Source organism: Lithobates pipiens, unplaced genomic scaffold (genome assembly GCF_037356315.1).
Source record: "Lithobates pipiens isolate NorthernLeopardFrog02 unplaced genomic scaffold, aLitPip1_a1.2 Scaffold_30, whole genome shotgun sequence".
Classification (NCBI taxonomy): domain Eukaryota; kingdom Metazoa; phylum Chordata; class Amphibia; order Anura; family Ranidae; genus Lithobates; species Lithobates pipiens.
In genome coordinates this window covers 103,581,269-103,602,233 of record NW_027507791.1, presented here as the reverse complement: position 1 = coordinate 103,602,233, position 20,965 = coordinate 103,581,269, and the positions used below count along the sequence as shown (strand labels likewise).

The window sequence follows — 20,965 nt, the reverse complement described above, 5'->3', positions numbered from 1 at the left end:
TAGTCAAAGGACCCTGTCTTAAATTGACTTTTTGGGTTGGACGGTGTTGGACATTACTTTAACCACTTGCTTACTGGGCACTTAAACCCCCCTCAGTCCCAGACCAATTTTCAGCTTTCAGCGCTGATGCACTTTGAATGACAATTGCGCGGGCATACAACACTGTACCCAAATGAAATTTTTATCATTTTTTTCCCACAAATAGAGCTTTCTTTTGGTGGTATTTAGTTACAGCTCGGAGTTTTATTTTTTGCTAAACAAACAAAAAAAGATGCAAAAAAAAAAATCACGTTTTAATAGTTTGTTATAAAATTTTGCAAACGGGTCATTTTTCTCCTTCATTGAAGTGCGCTGATTAGGCGGCACTGATGGCTGCATTGGTGGGCACTGATGGGCTGCATTGGTGGGCACTGATGGGCTGCATTGGTGGGCACTGATGGGCTGCATTGGTGGGCACTGATGGGCTGCACTGGTGGGCACTGATAGGCATAGTTAAGGCGGCACTAATAGGCACAGATAAGGCGGCACCGATGGGCACAGATAAGGCGGCACTGATGGGCAAAGATGGGCACATAAGATGGCACGGATGGGTGGCACGGATGGGCACTGATAGGTACCACAGATAGATGGGACTGATGGGCACTGATAGGTGGCTCTGATAGGTGGCACTGATGGGCGGCACTGCTGGGCACTGATGGGCGGCACTGCTGGGCACTGATGGGCGGCACTGGGGTGCAGCACCTTTGAGGCAGATTGGGTGGCACTGTGGGGTGGCACTGTGGGTGGCACTGTGGGCACTGACGGGGGGCACTTACTTTTGCGTTTTATTTTACTTCAGGATGGCACTGCGGGAGGCAGGTGGGCACTGGCAGGTGGCAGGTGGTCCCTTGTATTGATGGCCGTGATCGGGACTGATGTCCCGATCACGGCCACCGGTGATCGGCTTTTTTTTTTATCCTCGCGCTGTCAGCGCGAGGAGGAATAATAGCCGATTACCGGCTCCGTTCTATCACATGATCAGCTGTCATTGGCTGACAGCTGATCACGTGATAAGGGGTCGGGATCGACCCCTTGCACGGATCGGTGATCAGGCGAGTCTCACGGACTCGCCGATCACAGAGCGCGCCGCGCGCGCCCCTCAGGGGGCGCGCAGGCCGCTCGTATCCGGGACGACGTCAATAGACGTAGTCCCGGAAATGTAGGTCCGCGCTGATGCCGTCATTTGGCAATAGCGCGGATCTGTAGTGGTTAAGGGCTACAGTGCCTTCACCTTTGGAAAAGTGTTGGAGTCATTTCTGCAGCCTCAGTTGGACAATATTGGAATACACTCTCAACTGCACTGTCTATGACCCCCCAGAATATCAGCAAATAAAACGTGCTGGGTCCTTGATGAAGGTATGCATTCCTGAAGACAGAGTATTATGTCTGTTGGGTAAAGGGGTAAAGCCGCGCCATTTTTAGCTCCGCTTTACCGTCATCTTAGCGGTGCTAATTGGCTGCTGGCGGGGTGGTTTTAAACTCCCCGCTAGCAGCCGAAAAGGGGTTAAATCCGCTTGCAAAATGCCGCCGGTATCGCAGCACTGCCCCATTGGTTTCAATGGGTAGCAGCGGTGGAGGAGCGGTGAGTTCACCACTCCTTCACCGCTCCAAAGAAGCTGCTGGCAAGACTTTTTCTGAAGCCCTGCCAGCACACCGCTCCAGTGTGAAAGCCCTCAGGCTTTCACACTGGAGTGCATGGAGCAGCTGTTTTTGGGCGTTTTGCAGGCGCTATTTTTAACGCTATAGCGCCTGCAAAATGCCCTCAGTGTGAAAGGGGCCTTAGGTCTTCCCTTGTAGATCAGCTGTTTTTTTGGGGTTTTTTTTCTTGCCGATCTAGTCTTGTTCAAGGTTCACTCTGGGGGCCTGTTTTCCAGGGGGCTTGTCTCAGTGTTTTGACCTCATCATGTTGGGCGGTGGTCTGTTTTTCCCTAAACATGTAGTTTTGTTGTTCCACCTGTTATGGTGGGTTTTTGGTTTCAAAGCCTTTTGCTGTTTCAGTTACAGTGCCCCTGGTCGTGATAAGTTCTTTGGCCATCTCTTGTTAACAGCTTCTTTTGTCTGGTAGGGGACTTCACCTGATTTGGTTCAGATTTGGGGATTGGTCCCCTAAAATAGTTCTGAGTCACAGATAATCCCTAGTCCCTTCTTGTGGGCTTGTTGTCCACCCTTCAGTTGGATTGCTTTTGGAAGTTCCTGATCTGAATTCCTGTGTCCCTCCAATAAATAAGAAAAATTTGGATTTTTGTATTTACCATAAAATCTGTTTGTTTTTTGGAGTGGACATGGCTCCAAACCCCCTAAAGACAGTAGTATAACTGTATCTGATTGCCTGTGTCTCTTGACTTCCAAGAAAAAAAAATTCACTAGAAGTACAAAATCTTTTTATTACAGCACAAAACAAGAGACTGCATAGCAGGGCAAATACCACCTGGAGGTACATTGAGGGTGCCATACACCATAACTCTCAAGTCTTGTCACAGACAGTTCATGTAATATAGAGTTTATATTAAAGAGCAGCCTTTTTTCTTAATAACAGTTGCAAATATTGCCCTGAAAATCTTTTGACACAATACTGTTCTTTTTTTGTGATAAATAGTATGTAAGAGTATCTTTTTTAACTCTCATAACGGTAAACACAGATGTAGCCTGTTTTGGGCTTTATGTTTATGGGGCAGTATTAAAGATAGAGATATAGATGGATAGATATAGTCATGCTCATAAGTTTACATACCATGGCAGAATTTTTTGATTTCTTGGCTTTTTTTAAGAGAATATTATTATTATTATTATTATTATTCAGGATTTATATAGCGCCAACAGTTTGCACAGCGCTTTACAATATGAGGGCAGACAGTACAAATCAATACAGGAGGAATATGAATAATAACACAAAAACTTTTCTTTCACTCGTGGTTAGTGTTTGGCTAAAGCCATTTATTATCAATCAACTGTGTTTACAATCTTTAAATCCTAATGACAACAGAAACTACCCAAATTACCCTGATCAAAAGTTTACATACCCCAGAATTTACAGGAAGTGGAGGCTTTTTGCAGCGGAATGGACAGCTTTACCATCTGAGAAGATAAAGAGCCTCATTCACAAATACCACAAAAGACTTCAAGCTGTCACTGATGTTAAAGGGGGCAATACACGGTATTAAGAACTGTGGTATGTAAATCTTTGATCAGGGTCATTTGGGTAGTTTCTGTTGCCATTATGATAGTAGACACAGTTGATTGATAATAAATGGCTTCAGGCAAACACTAACCATGAGTGAAAGAAAAGTTTTTGTGTTATCATGCATATTCTCTGAAAAATGGCCAAGAAATCATAAATTCTGCCAGGGTATGTAAACTTATGAGCACAACTGTATATATGGTAGTATCTGAATATTGAGTACTGTCAGTTTTTTGTAAAGTTAACTGTCAGGACAGCCAACAGTGCTGTGAAGGCATACTTTTTGTATGGAACCTAGGCATATATCTGTAAGGATAGGGCATGATCATCCAAAATTGACATAACTTGTCATGCAGATATTCGTTGTCACTAGCAAACTAGTTAAGTGCTAGAGCCGTTGCTAAGAGAAAAGTTTTCAGGTAAAAAATTAAAGACTCTTTAACCACAAGAAGTTTTAAAGCTGAACTCTGGGCTTATATAATGGGCACAAATGAAAGTGTTTGTTACCCCCCCCCCCCCCCCCCCCCCCCTGTAAACTGACCACAGTTTATCATAGCTGCTGAGCCATGAAACCGCGGTCCGTTTACGTGCCTCTGTCAGCCGCAGCTCTCCTGTCTCTCCTCTCTCCCCCTCCCTCCCTGCCTGCCTGTCAGTTCCCCGATCTTCCCCTCCTGCTATAAAAATAACGGGAGATACTCGGCCCCTCCTCCTGCAGCTATCGCATCAGGAGTGGAGAACAGCAGGCAGTCACATGAGCGCTGAGCAGCGCTCGGAAATTGGCCATTAGGCAGCATATCTTTATAAACCACATACACCGGGGAACTTTGTTATCTAACGGAGCAGAAAAAAAAAGAAAAGCGTGGCTTTATAAACACTTTAATTCAGCCCTGTGTTCAATGAGGTATAATTTAAATGTATTTTTTAAATACAAGCAGTGTAAGTACCCACATTTGAATTATTAGCCACCTGCAGTCCATTGTGCAGCAAAGGTCAGATTGGTAGCAGGATATGCGGCACAAGAGCAGATCAGTTATGTTTCAGTGCAAAAGGTGTGCTGATAGGAGTGACAAAGAGAGAAACTCTTTACCGTGCTTCTTCTCTTTTCACTGTCCAGTCACAGGGCAGGGGTGGAGAGGAGAACTGTAAATGTTACTGAACTTTAGCAAGGGGGAGAAAAACTAGGTCACCTGCTGTTAGGCAGGGCTGTGTATATCTTAGGAATGGATGGGCAAACTTTTTTGGTGTTTTGGAAGGTAAAACAACTTTGTATATACTGTATGTATTTCATCTGTTTATCTAGATATTGCCTCGAATTCAACCAAAACCATTCACTCTTCAACTGCCAGAAATCCTAGAATAACGCTAGTCTGTGCGCCTCTTCCACAATCCTTACAGCTCATGTATAAGTGAATAATACAGCACACATTTTCACACAGTACATTAAGGAACAAAGCAAGTCAGTAGTATTCACTGAGAAACAATACAGCATTCATTCATAGAGAGACATGTACATTCACTGTCAACTGCATCAGAATTCCCGAGTCCCGGGATTCGGTGGGCACAGGGGACAGGCTCTGCAGCTAACACTTCTTCACCCAAAAGAAACTGACTATGGTAAAACTGTGTGCACCACATAGGACACAGCAGCTGTGATTGATACCCCTTGTAACCCAAAGAGTTACAACCCAAGAGTTATTCACCATCAAGACAGGAAGCCTACTTGCTGCAAAAGTTTTCTAAGAAACTTAAAGAAACTGGTAAAAGGTTGAACAGCGGCACAATTTTGCACAAAGCACCTGAGGCAGAATCGGTAGGAACAGAAATAAGTGAGGTTGGAGTTCCACTTTATAAAAAACAACAAAAATAAAGCTAATGGTGCTAATTGTCATGTTTTCTTACATTCAGCAGTGCAACATTTCTGATATACAATAGTAGAAAGAGAGAAAAATTACCTTAGTGAGGTGAAATTATTTTCTGATCAAATGTGTTCATTTTCTAGTGGCGATTGCATTGTCCCTGTGCTTTTCCCTTCTGAGATGTAAAGGTATATAAAGGTTTTTTAGGTGTGTGTATACTAATTTCTATTAATTTATAGGATTTTCCACATATAAGGTATTTTATGTATAATCCCAACTAAATTTGCATGAGTTTTTTTGGTTGGCATTTTGTAAAAATAACAAGTTTTGAAGTAACTGATGAATATGATATGAATAAAATGGCAACGTATGAGTGCTATGATTGTTGGATGTTTCAACATTTAAATTTTTGAATGGATGTTTTGCTATGCAGCTTTCAATCTGGAATAAGACTGACCATAAACAGCCTTTTGCAATGCTCAAGCGAGGATCAGGTTATTTAGGGATATCCCCAGGAGACCATAATGAGCACTGCCAACATCAGCAGTGCTTATTATCACGCATAGAGATTTTCCAACTGTTACAAAATATCTGTGAGACTTGGCTGGTACTTCCCTTTTTCTTAGGGTAGAGAAATACGGGAGGGGTTAATCACGCATATGCTTATTTAGGCCATTAGGTGAATCTTTACAGAGAACAGCCAAATCGCTTGGGAGATATCTGTCTCTTAAAGGCCAGCTCAGCACTTTGTGAATGTCTAACTCAAATATATCTATGTGCCCAGGTTTGGACAACGTTTTATCTACATAATAAGTAGGTTGCCACATATTCAGAAAAACCAGCTATAGAAACAAGACATCATTGTGGGGCTAGCATCTTGTAGCCCAAAGTCAGTCTAAGGGTAGCCATTCATGCTAAAAGTTCTTGTTTTCAGCCCCGTGAAAACAAAACTGGGTGTATGGAATAATCTCCTCTGCTACCTATTGTATTCTGACAGCCACTGTTCTCCTGGCTGTCACAATACATGAACAGTGACTGCTTCTGATTGGCTGCAGTCACTGTGTGGCTAAGAACTGTCCACCTTGTTCCTTTGATATATTTCTTTTTTTTTTCAATCAAAGTTAGTCGAGAGGTGGTCAGTGCTGAATTGGGCAAAATTCAAGTCATTTATGACCAGCTAAAGTGTGACTATCAGGTTAATGTTACACTATTTTCAAAAAGCACTAATGATCTAAAAAGGGTCCAAATTAAGACCTTATGCCAATATTGTTTCTTGCATGATGAACATTAAAGCCAAACTGCAAGCAATGCATTAATACTGTAGGACCCTATAAAGCTTTATAATTGTATCTGTCTGCAGCAGTCCTTGTCTAAAAAGTTGTGGTCAAGTTTCTTAAATATTTTGCCTAGAAGAAATAATTAGCTATGTAAATTGACTAGAAGTGCTACATTGACCGAATTTGTTCAGCGCCTTAAGTTTTCCATTGTTAACCTCCTTCCTCCCCAGACAGTCTTCCCTTACGGTGGATAAAGTATTGGGTTTTCTCACAAGCCAACTATGTTCATTCCATGGGGAAATTCTGTGCACCCTATGCATGTTTATGTTGACATAGGGGAGAAGTTTGCTAAATCTTTCATTTATTGATGAAACATCCCTCTATAGAAGAATGCTAAATTATTCACATTAGTTGCTTCCTTTCTGACTTGCAGTTGGATGTCTTTATATAGTTAGGTGATCCTTCATGAAAATTACTAATGTTCAACATATTCTCTAAATTGTAATCAATAAAGAGTGGCCAATGATAGGGTGATAGACTTGGGAATAAGTACATGTGGAGGGGAGATAACATGTTTGTATCGGACTATAATTTACTTAAATTTACTAATTGCAACTAATGTAAAAGCTCAAATGTGTTCAGTTTGTGGTAGGTGAAGGAAAGGGCTTGTTTTGTGATTTTGCTAATAATCCTAAATCTGCTTTGTTTTCTGTTCTCTGTATAGGCTGAAACTGCAGCCAATCGGATCTGCAAAGTCCTAGCCGTCAACCAGGAGAATGAGCAGCTCATGGAAGACTATGAGAAACTTGCAAGTGATGTACGTGTTGCAACAAAAGGCTGAAGAAAAGGTTAACCTGTAGTGTTAGAGAGAGTAGCTTAATGCAATAGCAAAAGGAAACCATTAAATGTAAATATAATATTTTAGAAATGTGCCATGTGGGAACATTAGTCCTGTCTTGTATTATTGTATGCTTGACTTTCTGCTCTGTCAGTTGTTAGAATGGATCCGCCGAACAATCCCATGGTTGGAGGACCGCGCTCCTGAAAACACCATGCAAGCCATGCAGCAGAAGCTGGAAGATTTCAGAGATTATAGGCGTCTACATAAACCTCCTAAGGTGCAGGAGAAGTGTCAGCTAGAGATCAACTTCAACACCCTTCAGACTAAACTAAGACTCAGTAACCGGCCAGCATTCATGCCGTCTGAAGGGAAGATGGTCTCGGTAAGCATGGACATTTGAAGGAATACTGATGCATAAAAACCCACTGGTCTCATACCGACCAAAAACATAGTGCTAAAGGGTAAGCAGCACACAAACCCATAGATTGATATTTGCTCCCAATATCATAGCAAACAGAGTAAAACAAAATGTCACTACTTTTTTTTTTTTTTTTTTAATTCTAGGGAATATAATCTAAGACAAGAGGGACCTGTTCATTACCAGTGTTTCCATATCGCTTTCAGTCTATTTTTTGATTATTGCCACTCGCTTCAGGGTTCTTCTCCTTCTTTATATAACCTATATGTTTGGATCAATAGTACTGTGAACAGTTACCTTCAACAGCCAGCAATGTGGTGTTCTAGTCATAGTAAATGCATCAAACTCACTGCCTATTTCACTATCACAGGCAACGTTCATACCTGTATTTCTTGGGGTAACTGGTGCTAACTAACCTGATTAGATGTGTTCTTTAAAAAGATCACATATCTTTATATTAGGGCAAGCAATCGATCTATGGATGATGAGGTATTTCCATATTTTGGGTATACTCTTGCTTCTCTCTGACAAAGCTTTTTAGTCCATTCTGATTGTTGTGTAGCTACATGATGGATTATCATGTCCCTTTTTTCTTTACTCAGGATATAAACAATGCATGGGGAGGTTTGGAACAAGCAGAGAAGGGCTATGAAGAGTGGCTGCTGAATGAGATCCGGAGGTTGGAAAGACTAGACCACTTGGCTGAAAAGTTTCGTCAGAAAGCTTCTATTCATGAAGCCTGGACTGATGGTAACACGATCACTCACTTACTGTTCACTGTGGGACTTGCTTGTCACTAACTGTTTGAAGTCAACAAAACTGTCAGTGTTCTGGTTTATTTCATGTTCTGGTCTGAGCAAGGAGAAGAAAGCAGAGCACTGCAGAGAAATATTCTTTATGTTCTGATAACCCCTTATCACACACATGTATAAGAATGAACAGTTTTCATTATTTCTGCACATCTGTTGAGCTGTTTTTTTTCTCTTTACCTTTTTCTGTTATATCTGCCTTTGATGTGTTCTTTTCTGCTTATCCCTAATGCTAAATTAAGAATAACTTTCATAAGAATCACTGTATCTTGACATTGTTTAGAGGACCGATATCCCCAAAAAATGATGCCTTCCAGCCTTGGGTATATGTTGGTAGGTTGAATCATCTGGCATATAATACTCTTCATTCACATTTTTTAAAGTGAAACCTTTTTTAATTAGAGCAAAAATCAAACTGTCTTTAATAAAAACAACGCAAGCAGCTAGTTTTTCATAAAAGCTGGGCACCCACTCTTCTGTTTTAATGTCACCTCTTAGCGTACTGGTCTGCCGTTAATGGTCCCAAAACCAAATGGGAACATAAGGTCTAGCTTAGATCTTAAGCTGCTGGACATCCTTGTTGTTTCAGGTTCTGTCCATTTAGTTAAAGGTGCAGGGGACAGACTACACTAAAACACAAATAACTCAAAATAAAAGTGAATGGTAAATCAAAAAGTGTAGCGCTAGTGTGTACAGTGAAGTGAAATCATACATCTATCTTGATGCAACAAAAGCATGTTAAGTGCATAAAATAATACAGGATAACAGTCGACACAAGTATGAAAGTGGAAAAGGACTCTTCTTGTTAAGGTGACACCAAACCAATGGGGACAGGAAAACAACTTGTCTGTAGGCACTCTCAGCAGTACTTCAAAGGTAAGTAAATAAATACTCTTACCAACTGGGATGGACACAAATGTTGTACGACAGTGAGTCAGAAAGGCCCAGGATCCTATGAGGTCTGAAACTGGTGCTGTGCCCAGGAGATGGTCGATCCAATCCGGTGTGGGATCCCTGACTCTTGGTCCCAAGGCTCCACAAACAATTTCCAAGGCAGGATGGTATTGCCATATTCGGCTCCTCATAGACTCCAAAAGAGCATGTGGACAAAAAAAGAGGGGGAAAAAAGGGCTCCAGATACCGCAGGTCAAACCAGGAGGTTTATTGAAATATGTCATATATAATAAATGACAGGGTAAAAGTGATCACAAAAGATAAAATCGTAATATAAAAGCAATGTGAGGTGCAGTAAATGCTAGCCCGAGGCGTTTCAACACTAAAAGGTCTTCAACTGGGGCAAATCTCTGTCCCCTCACATTGCTACTGAATAAATACATTTCTAACAGGGTGGTCCATCCTTAAGGTGGGGGGAATCGGAACTCACCCAAATACACCGACAAACTAAACACATTCTCAGCTGTATAGACAGAGAAAGCTTGTATTCCAAAAATGACAAAGGATAACTGGAATTTGATTAAAACCAATTGATTTCTTAAATTTCCACAATACAATATTATAATCAAAATTAAAAATGGAAACCGGGCGTCCTGGAGTGCACTCCAAGCCTCGGTTTGGAATTCCATCATGTGACGCATAGAGGCCAAAGGAAGAGAATGTAATTAGTAACATGATGTGTGCACGTGAGTGCCATTATAAACCCAGTGTAGTGTGTAATGCATGCGCATGCTCATTTAAAACCGAGCAGTGCATTGCCACGATTAGAACATCTGGGTGATACGAAGGCCTCATCACTTCCACTGACGCATACAATGCAAGGTGCGTCCTGACGTTAGGATCATGTGAAGGCCAAGTCCGATGTCACATGATACCACTTCTGCATACACAGAACGGATCTATTGGGCCATGTGACACGGCTTACCGGAGGTCACATGGCAGCCACAGCTTGCGTAGTGCATACACACGTTTAATACATTGTAAACAGTCATGTGACAGTCTGTCACGTGACTGCCCCAGCTTGCATTATACAAACCTATAATCCCTGATCGGGGATAGGGCCTCGTCGCTAAAATATTAGTGGTACATGATTTGAGTGACACCCATCATGACCCCATCTCCCGCTTTAAGACACAAAGAAGTCTTCGCCAGTGGAGAGCGTCAGCGAGTCCATTATAACAGGGGGAAACTAATACATTCAAATAATAATAAAAAGTAAAAGATAAAAAAACACCCAGAAATATACTGATGGAAATCACAATTAAAAAGTGCATATCTCATTAAATGTCCCAGACATTGCTTACTCCATAAATGTACCAAAGACTATATATTCATAAAAAGATGTTCACGTGCCAATGATAGGAGACAAGTGTTACATATAATACTAAGGCAATCAATAGAGATATGAGTAGGTACAATAGTGCCTACTAAAACTCAAGACATAAAGAAAAAGTTGTTCTATGAAAAGGATCTCCACTTATACGGGTCATAGTAACCCTTTCAGATGAAAAACGCACCTTGGACAAAGGTCTTAACCGCTTCCCGACCGCCTCACACTGATGGACATCTGCAGAAGGGCACGTACAGGCAAAATCATGTACTTGTACGTGGCCCTTTTAGAGGCGGCAGGGGCGTGCGCTAGCAGGAAGCTCCGTGAGTCGGGTTGCGGGTCCCGCGGACTCTATCTCCACGGGGATACCCGCAATCGCCTCATGGAGAGGAAGAACGGGGAGATGCTAAAGTAAACCTGTCTCCCTGTTCTGCCTAGCAACAGTGACACTGATATCTGCTCCTTGTGATTCGAGCAGAGATCAGTGATCTGTAAAACACAGCCACACCCCCCCACAGTTAGCAACACGCCCCTAGGACACACTTAACACCTACACTGCCAGTGTCATTTACACAGGAATCCGTGCATTTGCATAGCACTGATTGCTGTATAAAGGACGATGGTCCCAAAAAGTGTCAAAAATGTCCGGTGTGTCCGCCATAATGTTGCAGTCACAATAAAAATCGCTGATCGCCGCTATTTAAAAAAAAAATGCCATAAAACTTTCCCCTATTTTGTAAACGCTATAAATTTTGCGCAAACCAATCAATAATCGCTTATTGCGATTTTTTTTTTCTAAATATGTAAAAGAAAACTGAGGAAAAAGTTTTTTATATATATTTTTGGGGGATATTTATTATAGCAAAAATAAAAACCGCAGGGGTGATCAAATACCACCAAAAGAAAACTCTTTGTGGGGAAAAAAGGGCATCCATTTTGTTTGGGAGCCACGTCGCATGACCGCGCAATTGTCAGTTAAAGCGACGCAGTGCCGAATCCCAAAAAGTGCTCTGTTCAGGAAGGGGGTAAATTCTTCCGGGGCTGAAGTCGTTAAATTTGTCCCACCCAGAAAACGTAATACATTTTCCACGTTTGTAGACATGCAGAATTATATTCGGAAACTTAATATTCAAAGACACTTTTTATCTTTACCTTCAAATAGTTCCAATGGGGCCAATCCAAGTAGTGGTACAAACTCTGGATTATCAAACCCTTCCCTTTTCAATCCACCTGGCAATACAGCCCCCACAATTTAATGTTTTTCGTAACTTCATGCTCAATGATTTGGAGAATTATAATAATAAGAGAATTCATCAGGATTTGTCAATTCAGCCGGGCTTAAAATCTCTTTGCGAGAGAAAAAAACTCATCATCCGGCCTACAGACAAAGGGGGCGGGATAGTTGTGCTGGACAAGGATATGTATATTGGAGAAATTAATAAGTTATTAGCGGACCGCACCACATATAGCCCACTACCAGGAGATCCTACCTCCAAGTATAAGAAGGCCTTAATTGAGATTGTAGATGAAGGTTTCGCCCTTAATATTTTGAACAAAAAAAGAAAAAAATCTTGATTCCATTAGCACCACAGATTCCCATCTATCAATTGGCCAAGATCCACAAGGATCCTTTCAACCCTCAGGGTCGCCTGATTGTAAGCGGGATTGACTCCATCACATCTAGGATTGGGGAATACATAGATCACCATCTCCAGCCTTTGGTGAAGCTTATTCTGTCTTATCTAAAAGACGCTGGTGATACAATCAGATTATTAGAAAAGGTTCAATACCATGAACATCTCATTCTGGTAACTGCGGATGTGTCCGCTCTATACACCAGTATACCACATAGTTTGGGCCTTTTAGCTGTAGAGTTCTGTTTGACCAAAAATTCAACGCTTCCTCTCATACATAGGAATTTTATTACGAAACTCTTAAGATTCACCACAAAACAAAACTACTTCTGGTTCCAGGGTACTTTCTTTTCATAGATTAAGGGTGTGGCTATGGGGGCTAAGTACAGCCCAAGTTTGGCCAACCTGTTTATGGCCTGATGGGAGGAGGATGTTGTCTATGCCCTTAACAGGACTGAATTGGTGCTGTGGGCCAGGTATATAGACGACATCCTCCTCCTATGGAGGAGAGACAGAGCTTCTCTCGATGCGTTTATGGCTGTCTTAAATAGGAACGATCGAGGTATCATTTTGAGTTTTGAGGCCAGCACTACCACTATAACTTTTCCTAGAATTGGAAATTCCAGCCACTAATAACCGTTTGGAGCTTAAGACCTTTTCTAAGTCCACAGACAGGAACGGTTTTATTCCAGTGGACAGCTGCCACTACCACCAGTGGCTCCAATCAGTCCCTCAAGGCCAATTTCTTCACCTTAGGCGAAACTGCACAAAGGTTAGTGACTTTTATTTACAGTCCCATGTCCTTCGACAGATTTGTGGATAAGGGCTATAAGCCTTCTGATTTAGATGCGGACATTGGTGCGGTCTTTATGATAGATAGAGCCACTCTTCTGGAAACAAACCTAAAATTATTAGAGTTGATAAATTTAAGTGGTTCCATCCAGCACAAAGAGATCAAAAAGATCTTCAACAAACACTGGAAGGTTCTCCTTATTGAGAAAACTTTGAGAACTTTCCTTCCAGAAAGAGCAGGAATTATCTTCAGGGGCGCACGCTCTATACAGGGCGACATTTCTCCTAATACTATAGATCCTCTTAAAAAGACTATGTTCTTTCCAAAATGTAGAGTATTTTTCCCATGTAAAAAATGAAACGTTTGCATAAAGCCTTAGGGAGACGTAAAATGTTATATTTTTACATCTACAGCCACTATGCATATGTATCCATGAAACATTTTGCTACATGTGTAACTAGTTTCATAGTGTACCTTATTACGTGCCCATGTAAGAAACAATACATGGGCTGCACTATTAGGAACTTTTCCATCGGGGTCAATGAACATCTGGCCAAAATGAAAAAAGGATGCCCTAAACATACCAACTCTCGCCATTATCTGGAACACCAATGGAAAGATCCAACTGGTACCCAGTTCCAGATTAGATTTGTCCCACATTGGAGGAGCGACTCATGCCTACGGGGCGTGTCGCGACTTGAGACTTTCTAGATATACAAGCTCAAGTGCTACTCGCCCAATGGCATAAATGTGGACTGCGATATAAATTGCTTTATTAATCGGGCTTAATTTATTCTCTTATTTTTCTTTATTGCTTTACTGATCTACATATTTGACCTGTAAGTTGAGATCCTTTTCATAGAACAACTTTTTCTTTATGCCTTTTGGGTTTTGGTAGGCACTATTGTACCTACTCATATCTCTATTGATTCCCTTAGTATTATATGTAACACTAGTCTCCTATCATTGACACGTGAACATCTTTTTATGAATATATATTCTATCTTTGGTACATATATGGAGTATTCAATGTCTGGGACATTTAATAATGAGATATGTACTTTTTATTGTGATTTCCATCCATATATTTCTGGGTGTTTTTTATCTTTTAGTTTTTAGTTTTTTATTATTTGAATGTGTTGGTTTCCCCCTGTTATAATGGACTCGCTGACTCCCTCCACTAGCAAAGACTTCTTTGCGTCTTACAGCAGGAGATGGGGACATGACGGGTGTCACTCCTTAATCATGTACTATTAATATTTTGATGTGACACATCGGCCGCTGGTTGAGAAGCAGTATCTCCCATCGTAGAAGAGTTTTGACCTTTACGATGAGGCTGCGACGATGCCCTATCCCGATCGGGGATTATAGGCTCGTATAATACAAGCTGAAGTGGTCATGTGACACTGTCGCATGACTTTGTTTACAATGTGGTTAATGTGTGTACGTACTATGCAAGCTGCGGCTGCCATGTGACCTCTGGTGATCCATGTCACATGGCCCAGTGGATCCGTTCTGTGATGGAATTCCAAACCGAGGCTTGGAGTGCACTCCAGGACGCTCGGTTTCCATTTTTAAATTTGATTATAATATTGTATTGTGCAAATTTAAGAAATCCAATTGGTTTTAATCAAATTCCAGTTATCATTTTCGGGATACATAAAGCTTTCTCTGTCTATACAGTTGAGCATGTGTTTTGTTTGGTGTATTTGGGTGTGTTCCGACTCCGCCCCTGTTGAAAGGTGTTGGGCTAGCATTTACTGCACCCCACGTTGCTTTTATATACTATTTTTTATCTTTTGTGATCACTTTTACCCTGTCATTTGTTATATATGACATACTTCAATAAACCTCCTGGTTTGACCTGCACTGGAGCCCATTTTTCCCCTCTCTTTTTTTTATTTTTTATTTTTTTGTCCACGTGCTCTTTTGGAGTCTGAGGAGCTGTTTGTGGTGATACCATCCTGCCTTGGATATTTTTTGTGGAACTTTGGGACAGCACCAGATTCAGACCCCATAGGATTCTGAGCCTTTCTGACTCAATGTCGTATGACGTGTCCATTCCAGTTGGTAAGCGTATTTATTTGAAGTTTGAAGTACTGCTGAGAGTTACTAGTTGTTTTGCTGTCCCCATTGGTTTGGTGTCACCTCAACAAGAAGAGTCCTTTTTCACTTTCATGCTTGTGTGGACTGTTATCCTGTATTATTGTATGCACTTAATGTGTTCCAACACCCGTATTAGAGTTGCTTATACACAATTTGCTTGTTTCATCGAGATAGATGTACGATTTCACTTCACTGTACACATTGCGCTACACTTTTTGATTTACCATCTGTCCATTTAGTGTTGACCTCTGCGACAGGTAGATTTCGGGGTCCATAGTCCTCAATGAAGCATATCTTCATGTGTAATTTTTTTCCAGGCTTAAGGGTTTTTGAAAATTGCAGTGCAAAATGTTTTTTTTATTTTTGTGACTCTGCTCTTCAGGGCTGGCCGAGTGTTCACAAAGCGCCCAGTACTGGACTTGCTGAAATTTCAGACGTGCCAATCTCAGTTTACCTTAATCTTTGTTCAGGAAGCAGTCTGGTTCAGCTTTTCCTTTTGATACATTTCTGCAGGAGGAAGTTATTTTAGGTCAAGGCATATTCCCTACATACAGTCCTAATCCAGATCTTTGGTAGAGGATTATTCTCTCTGTCTGGAACATGACGTTCCAATCAATGGATTGCCAGAGGGCTCTGTTCGCGGGGTATTGCACAGCTTATATTTCTGGTTGATTGTTTGAGATCTCGAGAAGGGATGGGCAAGATAATCACTGATGCCAGCTTCTCCAGTTGGTTGGAAGGCAACTATAGTTCAGGGAACTTGGTCTCCACAGGAGAAAGTATTGCCTATCGATATCTTGATTTGTTGGGCAGTAAGCCTTACTCTGGATGTTGGAACAAGCCAGTTGTCATACGGCTCAGGAAGGTGAACAACATTCTGTCTGAGACAGTATAACAAGTGCTGTCACTATCACTAGTACATACTCAGAGCTGGCAGCTCTTTCACGCAAGGAGCCGTTCTTGGTCGCACATCGTAAGGTGATGTTGTGTCCTAATCCATCTCTATTGCCTAGAGTGGTTTCTAGTTTTCACTTGAATCAGAAGAGTGTCTTGCTTTTTTTTTATCTTTCTTCTAATCCACAGTTGGCAGGAGAAAGATCGCTACCTACTCTAGAGGTAGATTAGACGCTCAGGGTCTATTTGAGTTGTCGGCACAGGTCAGGAATCCTGATTTGTGCAGCCAGAGGAGCTTAGGAAGGGGAGAGGGCATCCAGGTTGAATGTTTAGCGGTGGATCTGCCAGTTTATCAAGGATGCCTATGATTTTAATGAGCAAATTCTCATTGTTTTCTGGGGGGAGATTCTCTACCAGGTGTGTGGGAATATCTTGGGCCATCTGCCATCAGGTGTTGGTGGTCCAGGTGTGCAACACCGCTATTGGGTCTTTAAGTTTATACATCCACAGGGTTTTTACCCAGGCGGATGTAAAGAACATTGAGGAGACTGCCTTGGTCTCAGTGTATTACAAACAGTAATAGTGGCAGTTTCTGTGATGGTGTCTCCCTTCCCTCAGGGGCATTGCTTGGGGACGTCCCATGTAGTAATGACTGCTCTGTGTCTCGTGATGTACGATGAAGAAATTTTGGATTTTTACTACAGCTTGCCTGTAAAAACCTTTTCTTGGAGTGCATCACAGGACACAGAGATCCCTCCCCTCTTGTTTGAAAAGTTTATTGCTTGCTACAAAACTGAGGAACTTCCTGTGTAGGAGGGGTTATATAGGGGAGGACTTCCTGTCTTTTTGTTTGGTTGCCAGTGTCCATTCACCTATAGGTGGCATATAACCCATGTAGTAATGACTGCTCTGTGTCACGTGATGTACTCCAAGAAAATTATTTTACAAGTAAGCTGTAGTAAAAATCAACATTTTTGCAAAAATGGCAATCGAGCCACATGCTCAGTTATGATCTTGCCAGTTTAAGCCTACCCAGTGATCTCTATTTGTACCCACTGTTTTATGCATGAACTTTTTTGACTGCAAACCTTTTTATTGGAAGATCAAGATACATACAGGTTATAATAATACATTTTGTACATAAACTTGAAACATCAAAACATAGAAATGTGGAATAAAGAATCTGATAACCTTGTGCAAGATATAATGCGATACACTGAAAAAACAAAAAGGTAGGGTAAATAAAGAGCAAATTTGAAACTAAAAGTTCAGGCAGCGAAACTAGTGCAGATCTAGTAAATTTACACATTTAAACTGAAATGGTTTATCAAAAAAGGGGTATTCCAGTGCTCCCATTTCCTGTCATAGATGCATAGTATCATACAGGGTATGGTGAATTAGTTCTGTCAATTTGATCGTATCCATTCTAGCCAACACTTGTGGCCAGGATATGAGGAGGAACGCCATTATGTATGAACTTTTGAGGGTGGACTAGGGCCATTATTATCCTAAATAGGATCTCTGACCTGGATATTGGTGGCATCCCATCCCTACACAAGATGAACTGTAAACAAGCAAAAATTGGACTATTCATGTGCTCCTATTGAGCCTCTTTATTTTTTTTTTAGCTGCTGTTGTGGCCACAATTAATAATTGTCAAGTACAAAGTTTTTTTTCCTTTTGGTTTTTGTTTGTTCAATAAATGTTTATTATTTATGATGTTCAGCACCTGAAAAGTCCAATTTTGTGTTTTTACTAAAACATCACTTAGTGGTTCTAAAGGCTCAAGATTTTTTACCTTCATGCATTCTATGCATGAAGGTAAAAAAAAAAAAACCTTCTCTGTGCAGTCCATTGGCTCCCGCTGCTTTCAATCACAGCCATGAGGAGAGAGAAGTCAGGGCTAAGCCAGGTATATGTATGAATAGACACGTGCTCTGGGGCACTTGAAATAAGGAAGGGCCCAGGAGCGCCAGCGGGGGACCCGAGAAGAGAAGGATCAGGACTGCTCTGCAAAACCACTGCGCAGATCAGGTAAGTATACTATGTTTTGTTTTTTTAAATCACTTTAAGACCCCTTTCACACTGTCGGACCATTCAGGTCCGCCTGTCAGTTTTGATGGTGGACCTGAACAGGCGCTCCATGCTAGTCTATGGAGCGACGGATGTTAGCGGAGACATGTCCGCTGACATCCAACCCAGTCCGATCTGCTAAAATCAGACTGATGCCCCTACGTTGACATCCGCCCCTATCGGATCGGGTGAGATCTGATGAAAATGGACATGCTGTCCGTTTTTGTCCGATCTCTCCGTAGTAACTAGCGGCGCTCGCTAAGTCCCTCCCCACTCAGTGAGCAGAGAGGGACCTGTCATCCACCGGCTCAGTGGAGATCAACGGAGAGATCTCCCGCTGAGCTGACGGGCAGAGGCAGACTCAGAGGCAGCGGATCCGCCTCGTGAAAATTAAGTCTAAGGCACACGTCAGAGTGTAAAATCAGATTGATTAGTAGAAGTTGCTTAATTTGAAGTGTATATAAATTCTTTATTTTTTTTTTATTTTTTTTTGTATAAGCGTAACCTTTTAAGGATTTGTATGTAAGGATGGTAAAGAAAATCACACAACATTTAAATTAAACTCTCTCCTGGTTGTGAATCGGTCATCCTAAAGTATGAAAAATAAGTCTGATAAACTCCTGTTCACCAACAGGAAAAGAAAACATGCTGCAGAAGAAAGACTATGAAACGGCAAGTCTGTCAGACATCAAGGCTTTGCTGAAGAAACACGAGGCCTTTGAAAGTGATTTGGCAGCTCATCAGGACCGGGTAGAGCAGATTGCAGCCATTGCCCAGGAACTCAAGTAAGTCTGACTAATGGTTCACTTCCTTTAAGCTTGTCCTCTGCATGTCTTTTCAAAGTAAAATCTGAACCGTGAATTCAAAAGATTTAAAAAATTAGCTGCGCTGTCTAACATTTAGTTGGAGCTGCATTTGTGCCAGTGGAAGAAATTACAGTTAAAACCTACACTTCCTCATACCCATTACTGGTGCAAATATGGAAATGTGTGCCATACAGATAAGGTAAAGCCACTGAAAAATGTGCAGAAGACGTAGGTAATTACTTTAGATGAGGAACAGATCCGTAAATTGCGCATGGAATTCAAAACAGGTGCTCTGGCTCCTTAGAATTCAGCATAAAGCAAGAGTAGTAGCCGGCAACTTCAACATCCGTATGCATCTTTTTCTTGCACAGGGGTAGATAAAATGCTTACATGTTTCAGTGAGTAGCCTTGTTCACAGCTGTCTCAACCCTGTAGCTGCTACATCTGCAAGAAAGCTTGTTCTGGTGAAAACAGATATGCTGGCTGGATCACCAAGTGAAAATAAGAGAAAGAAAGCCTAAAAAATAAAATGAATACAGCCGCCACATCTAACAATTGGTAAACTGTAATATTATAAGGGTTTGCTTTTGGTTTTAATGACACTTTTTGTTTTGACCTTGGTCATGAAGGGGTTAGAGAGTGCATGAGTCAAGATTCTCATGTTTCTACTAGCAAAACAACTATGCTCTGTGAAGGGATTTATCGCCAGTGCTAGGGGATGGTCTTGCCTTGAGAACCACCGAGCCTCAGAGCACTCCTGCATCTAAAATTGATCACAGAGGACAGCCAAACATACAGCTTAGGAGAACATCTAATGATCATCTGAATAGGCCTAGAGGTCACCAGCAAATAATGCACATGGAAAATTATGGGGAGGGGGAAAAATAAGAAAACCTTTCCAATCATTATCATATTCCCATTTATAATGCGGTCCTAGAGGTTTCTGCAGCACTCCTCACTTGCTGTTTTCTAATATGCTAAACAAAAACAGTTGTACGATTCAACTGTTTGTGTCTGGGGATATGCACACCTCGGCACTTAGTGCAACATGTGTAGTTAGCTGCAGGGTGCTACACAGGTCCAGAGCCATGGTCCATCCCTATGGACCCCCTCTGGGGTATGCACACCTTGGCAGGTGAAGCCTGGATCCTGAAAAGGGACCAGCGACTTAGACATCTAGGACAGGTTTACCCTATACTGGACCAGTACTGTAGCTTAATTTAAAGGTTTGAAAATCATTTTTCATTATACGTTAAAACTTTAAGGACACCTGAAACTGTGTTTTAAAATGTATTCAGTTGTGTAATGTTAAACTTTTCAAACTTGGTGGTAAAAATCCACAACTCGGAGCATAGTCTAAGGTGGATGACTTATGTGTTACACCTAGGGCCACCACTAGGCAGCTGCCTAGGGCGCAGCCATGGCCACTGTCCCAGTGTGGTGAAGCTCCAGGCTTGTGTATGCTCGGCTCTCCTCTTCTGATCGCTCGCCCCTGTTCAGTGACGGCTGTCCTGGGAACACATCCGCTTCAGGTGCTGTGCCACCAGTCCCAAGATGTGTCCCGCTGCGTGCCCCGCTGTCACATCTCCTCACTGCCCCGGAACTCCTTTGCTCCAAGCTGTCCCTCTGGTGTGACCTGTGTGAGTACAGCGGAGGGGGCGGGGCTCTGTGGAGATCGTGAGAACATTATAGAGGTGCAGCGGCTGTTGGTTGAGCTGACCTCCCGCCTGGCAGGGGACACAGTGGAGCAGCTGGATGGCACTGGTGGGGACTCCTAAGCAATACTGCCCACCCAGTGCTGGGTAGAGCCCACAGGAGAGATGTAATAGACGATGAGGCCATGGAGATGTAAGGAGGAGGATGAATCCTCCAATCTACATCGAGCTGTGTGTTTTGGGGGGGGGGGGGGGGTGAGGAGTGCTGGCAGTATGGGTCAGGTAGGTCCGTGTAGTGGTCA

General features: G+C 42.0%; 1 protein-coding gene across 3 annotated transcripts in view; it reads left to right on the top strand.

The window, feature by feature from the left end:
- Positions 1-20,965, top strand: part of ACTN1 (actinin alpha 1) — a 220,814-nt gene that overhangs the window by 131,335 nt on the left and 68,514 nt on the right. For all 3 annotated transcript variants that reach the window (XM_077464719.1, XM_077464721.1, XM_077464720.1), the window contains exons 9-12: positions 7,075-7,167; positions 7,343-7,573; positions 8,212-8,359; positions 18,837-18,987. In XM_077464719.1, coding sequence (XP_077320845.1) covers positions 7,075-7,167; positions 7,343-7,573; positions 8,212-8,359; positions 18,837-18,987 — 623 coding nt within the window. The remainder of the gene's footprint in view (positions 1-7,074; positions 7,168-7,342; positions 7,574-8,211; positions 8,360-18,836; positions 18,988-20,965) is intronic.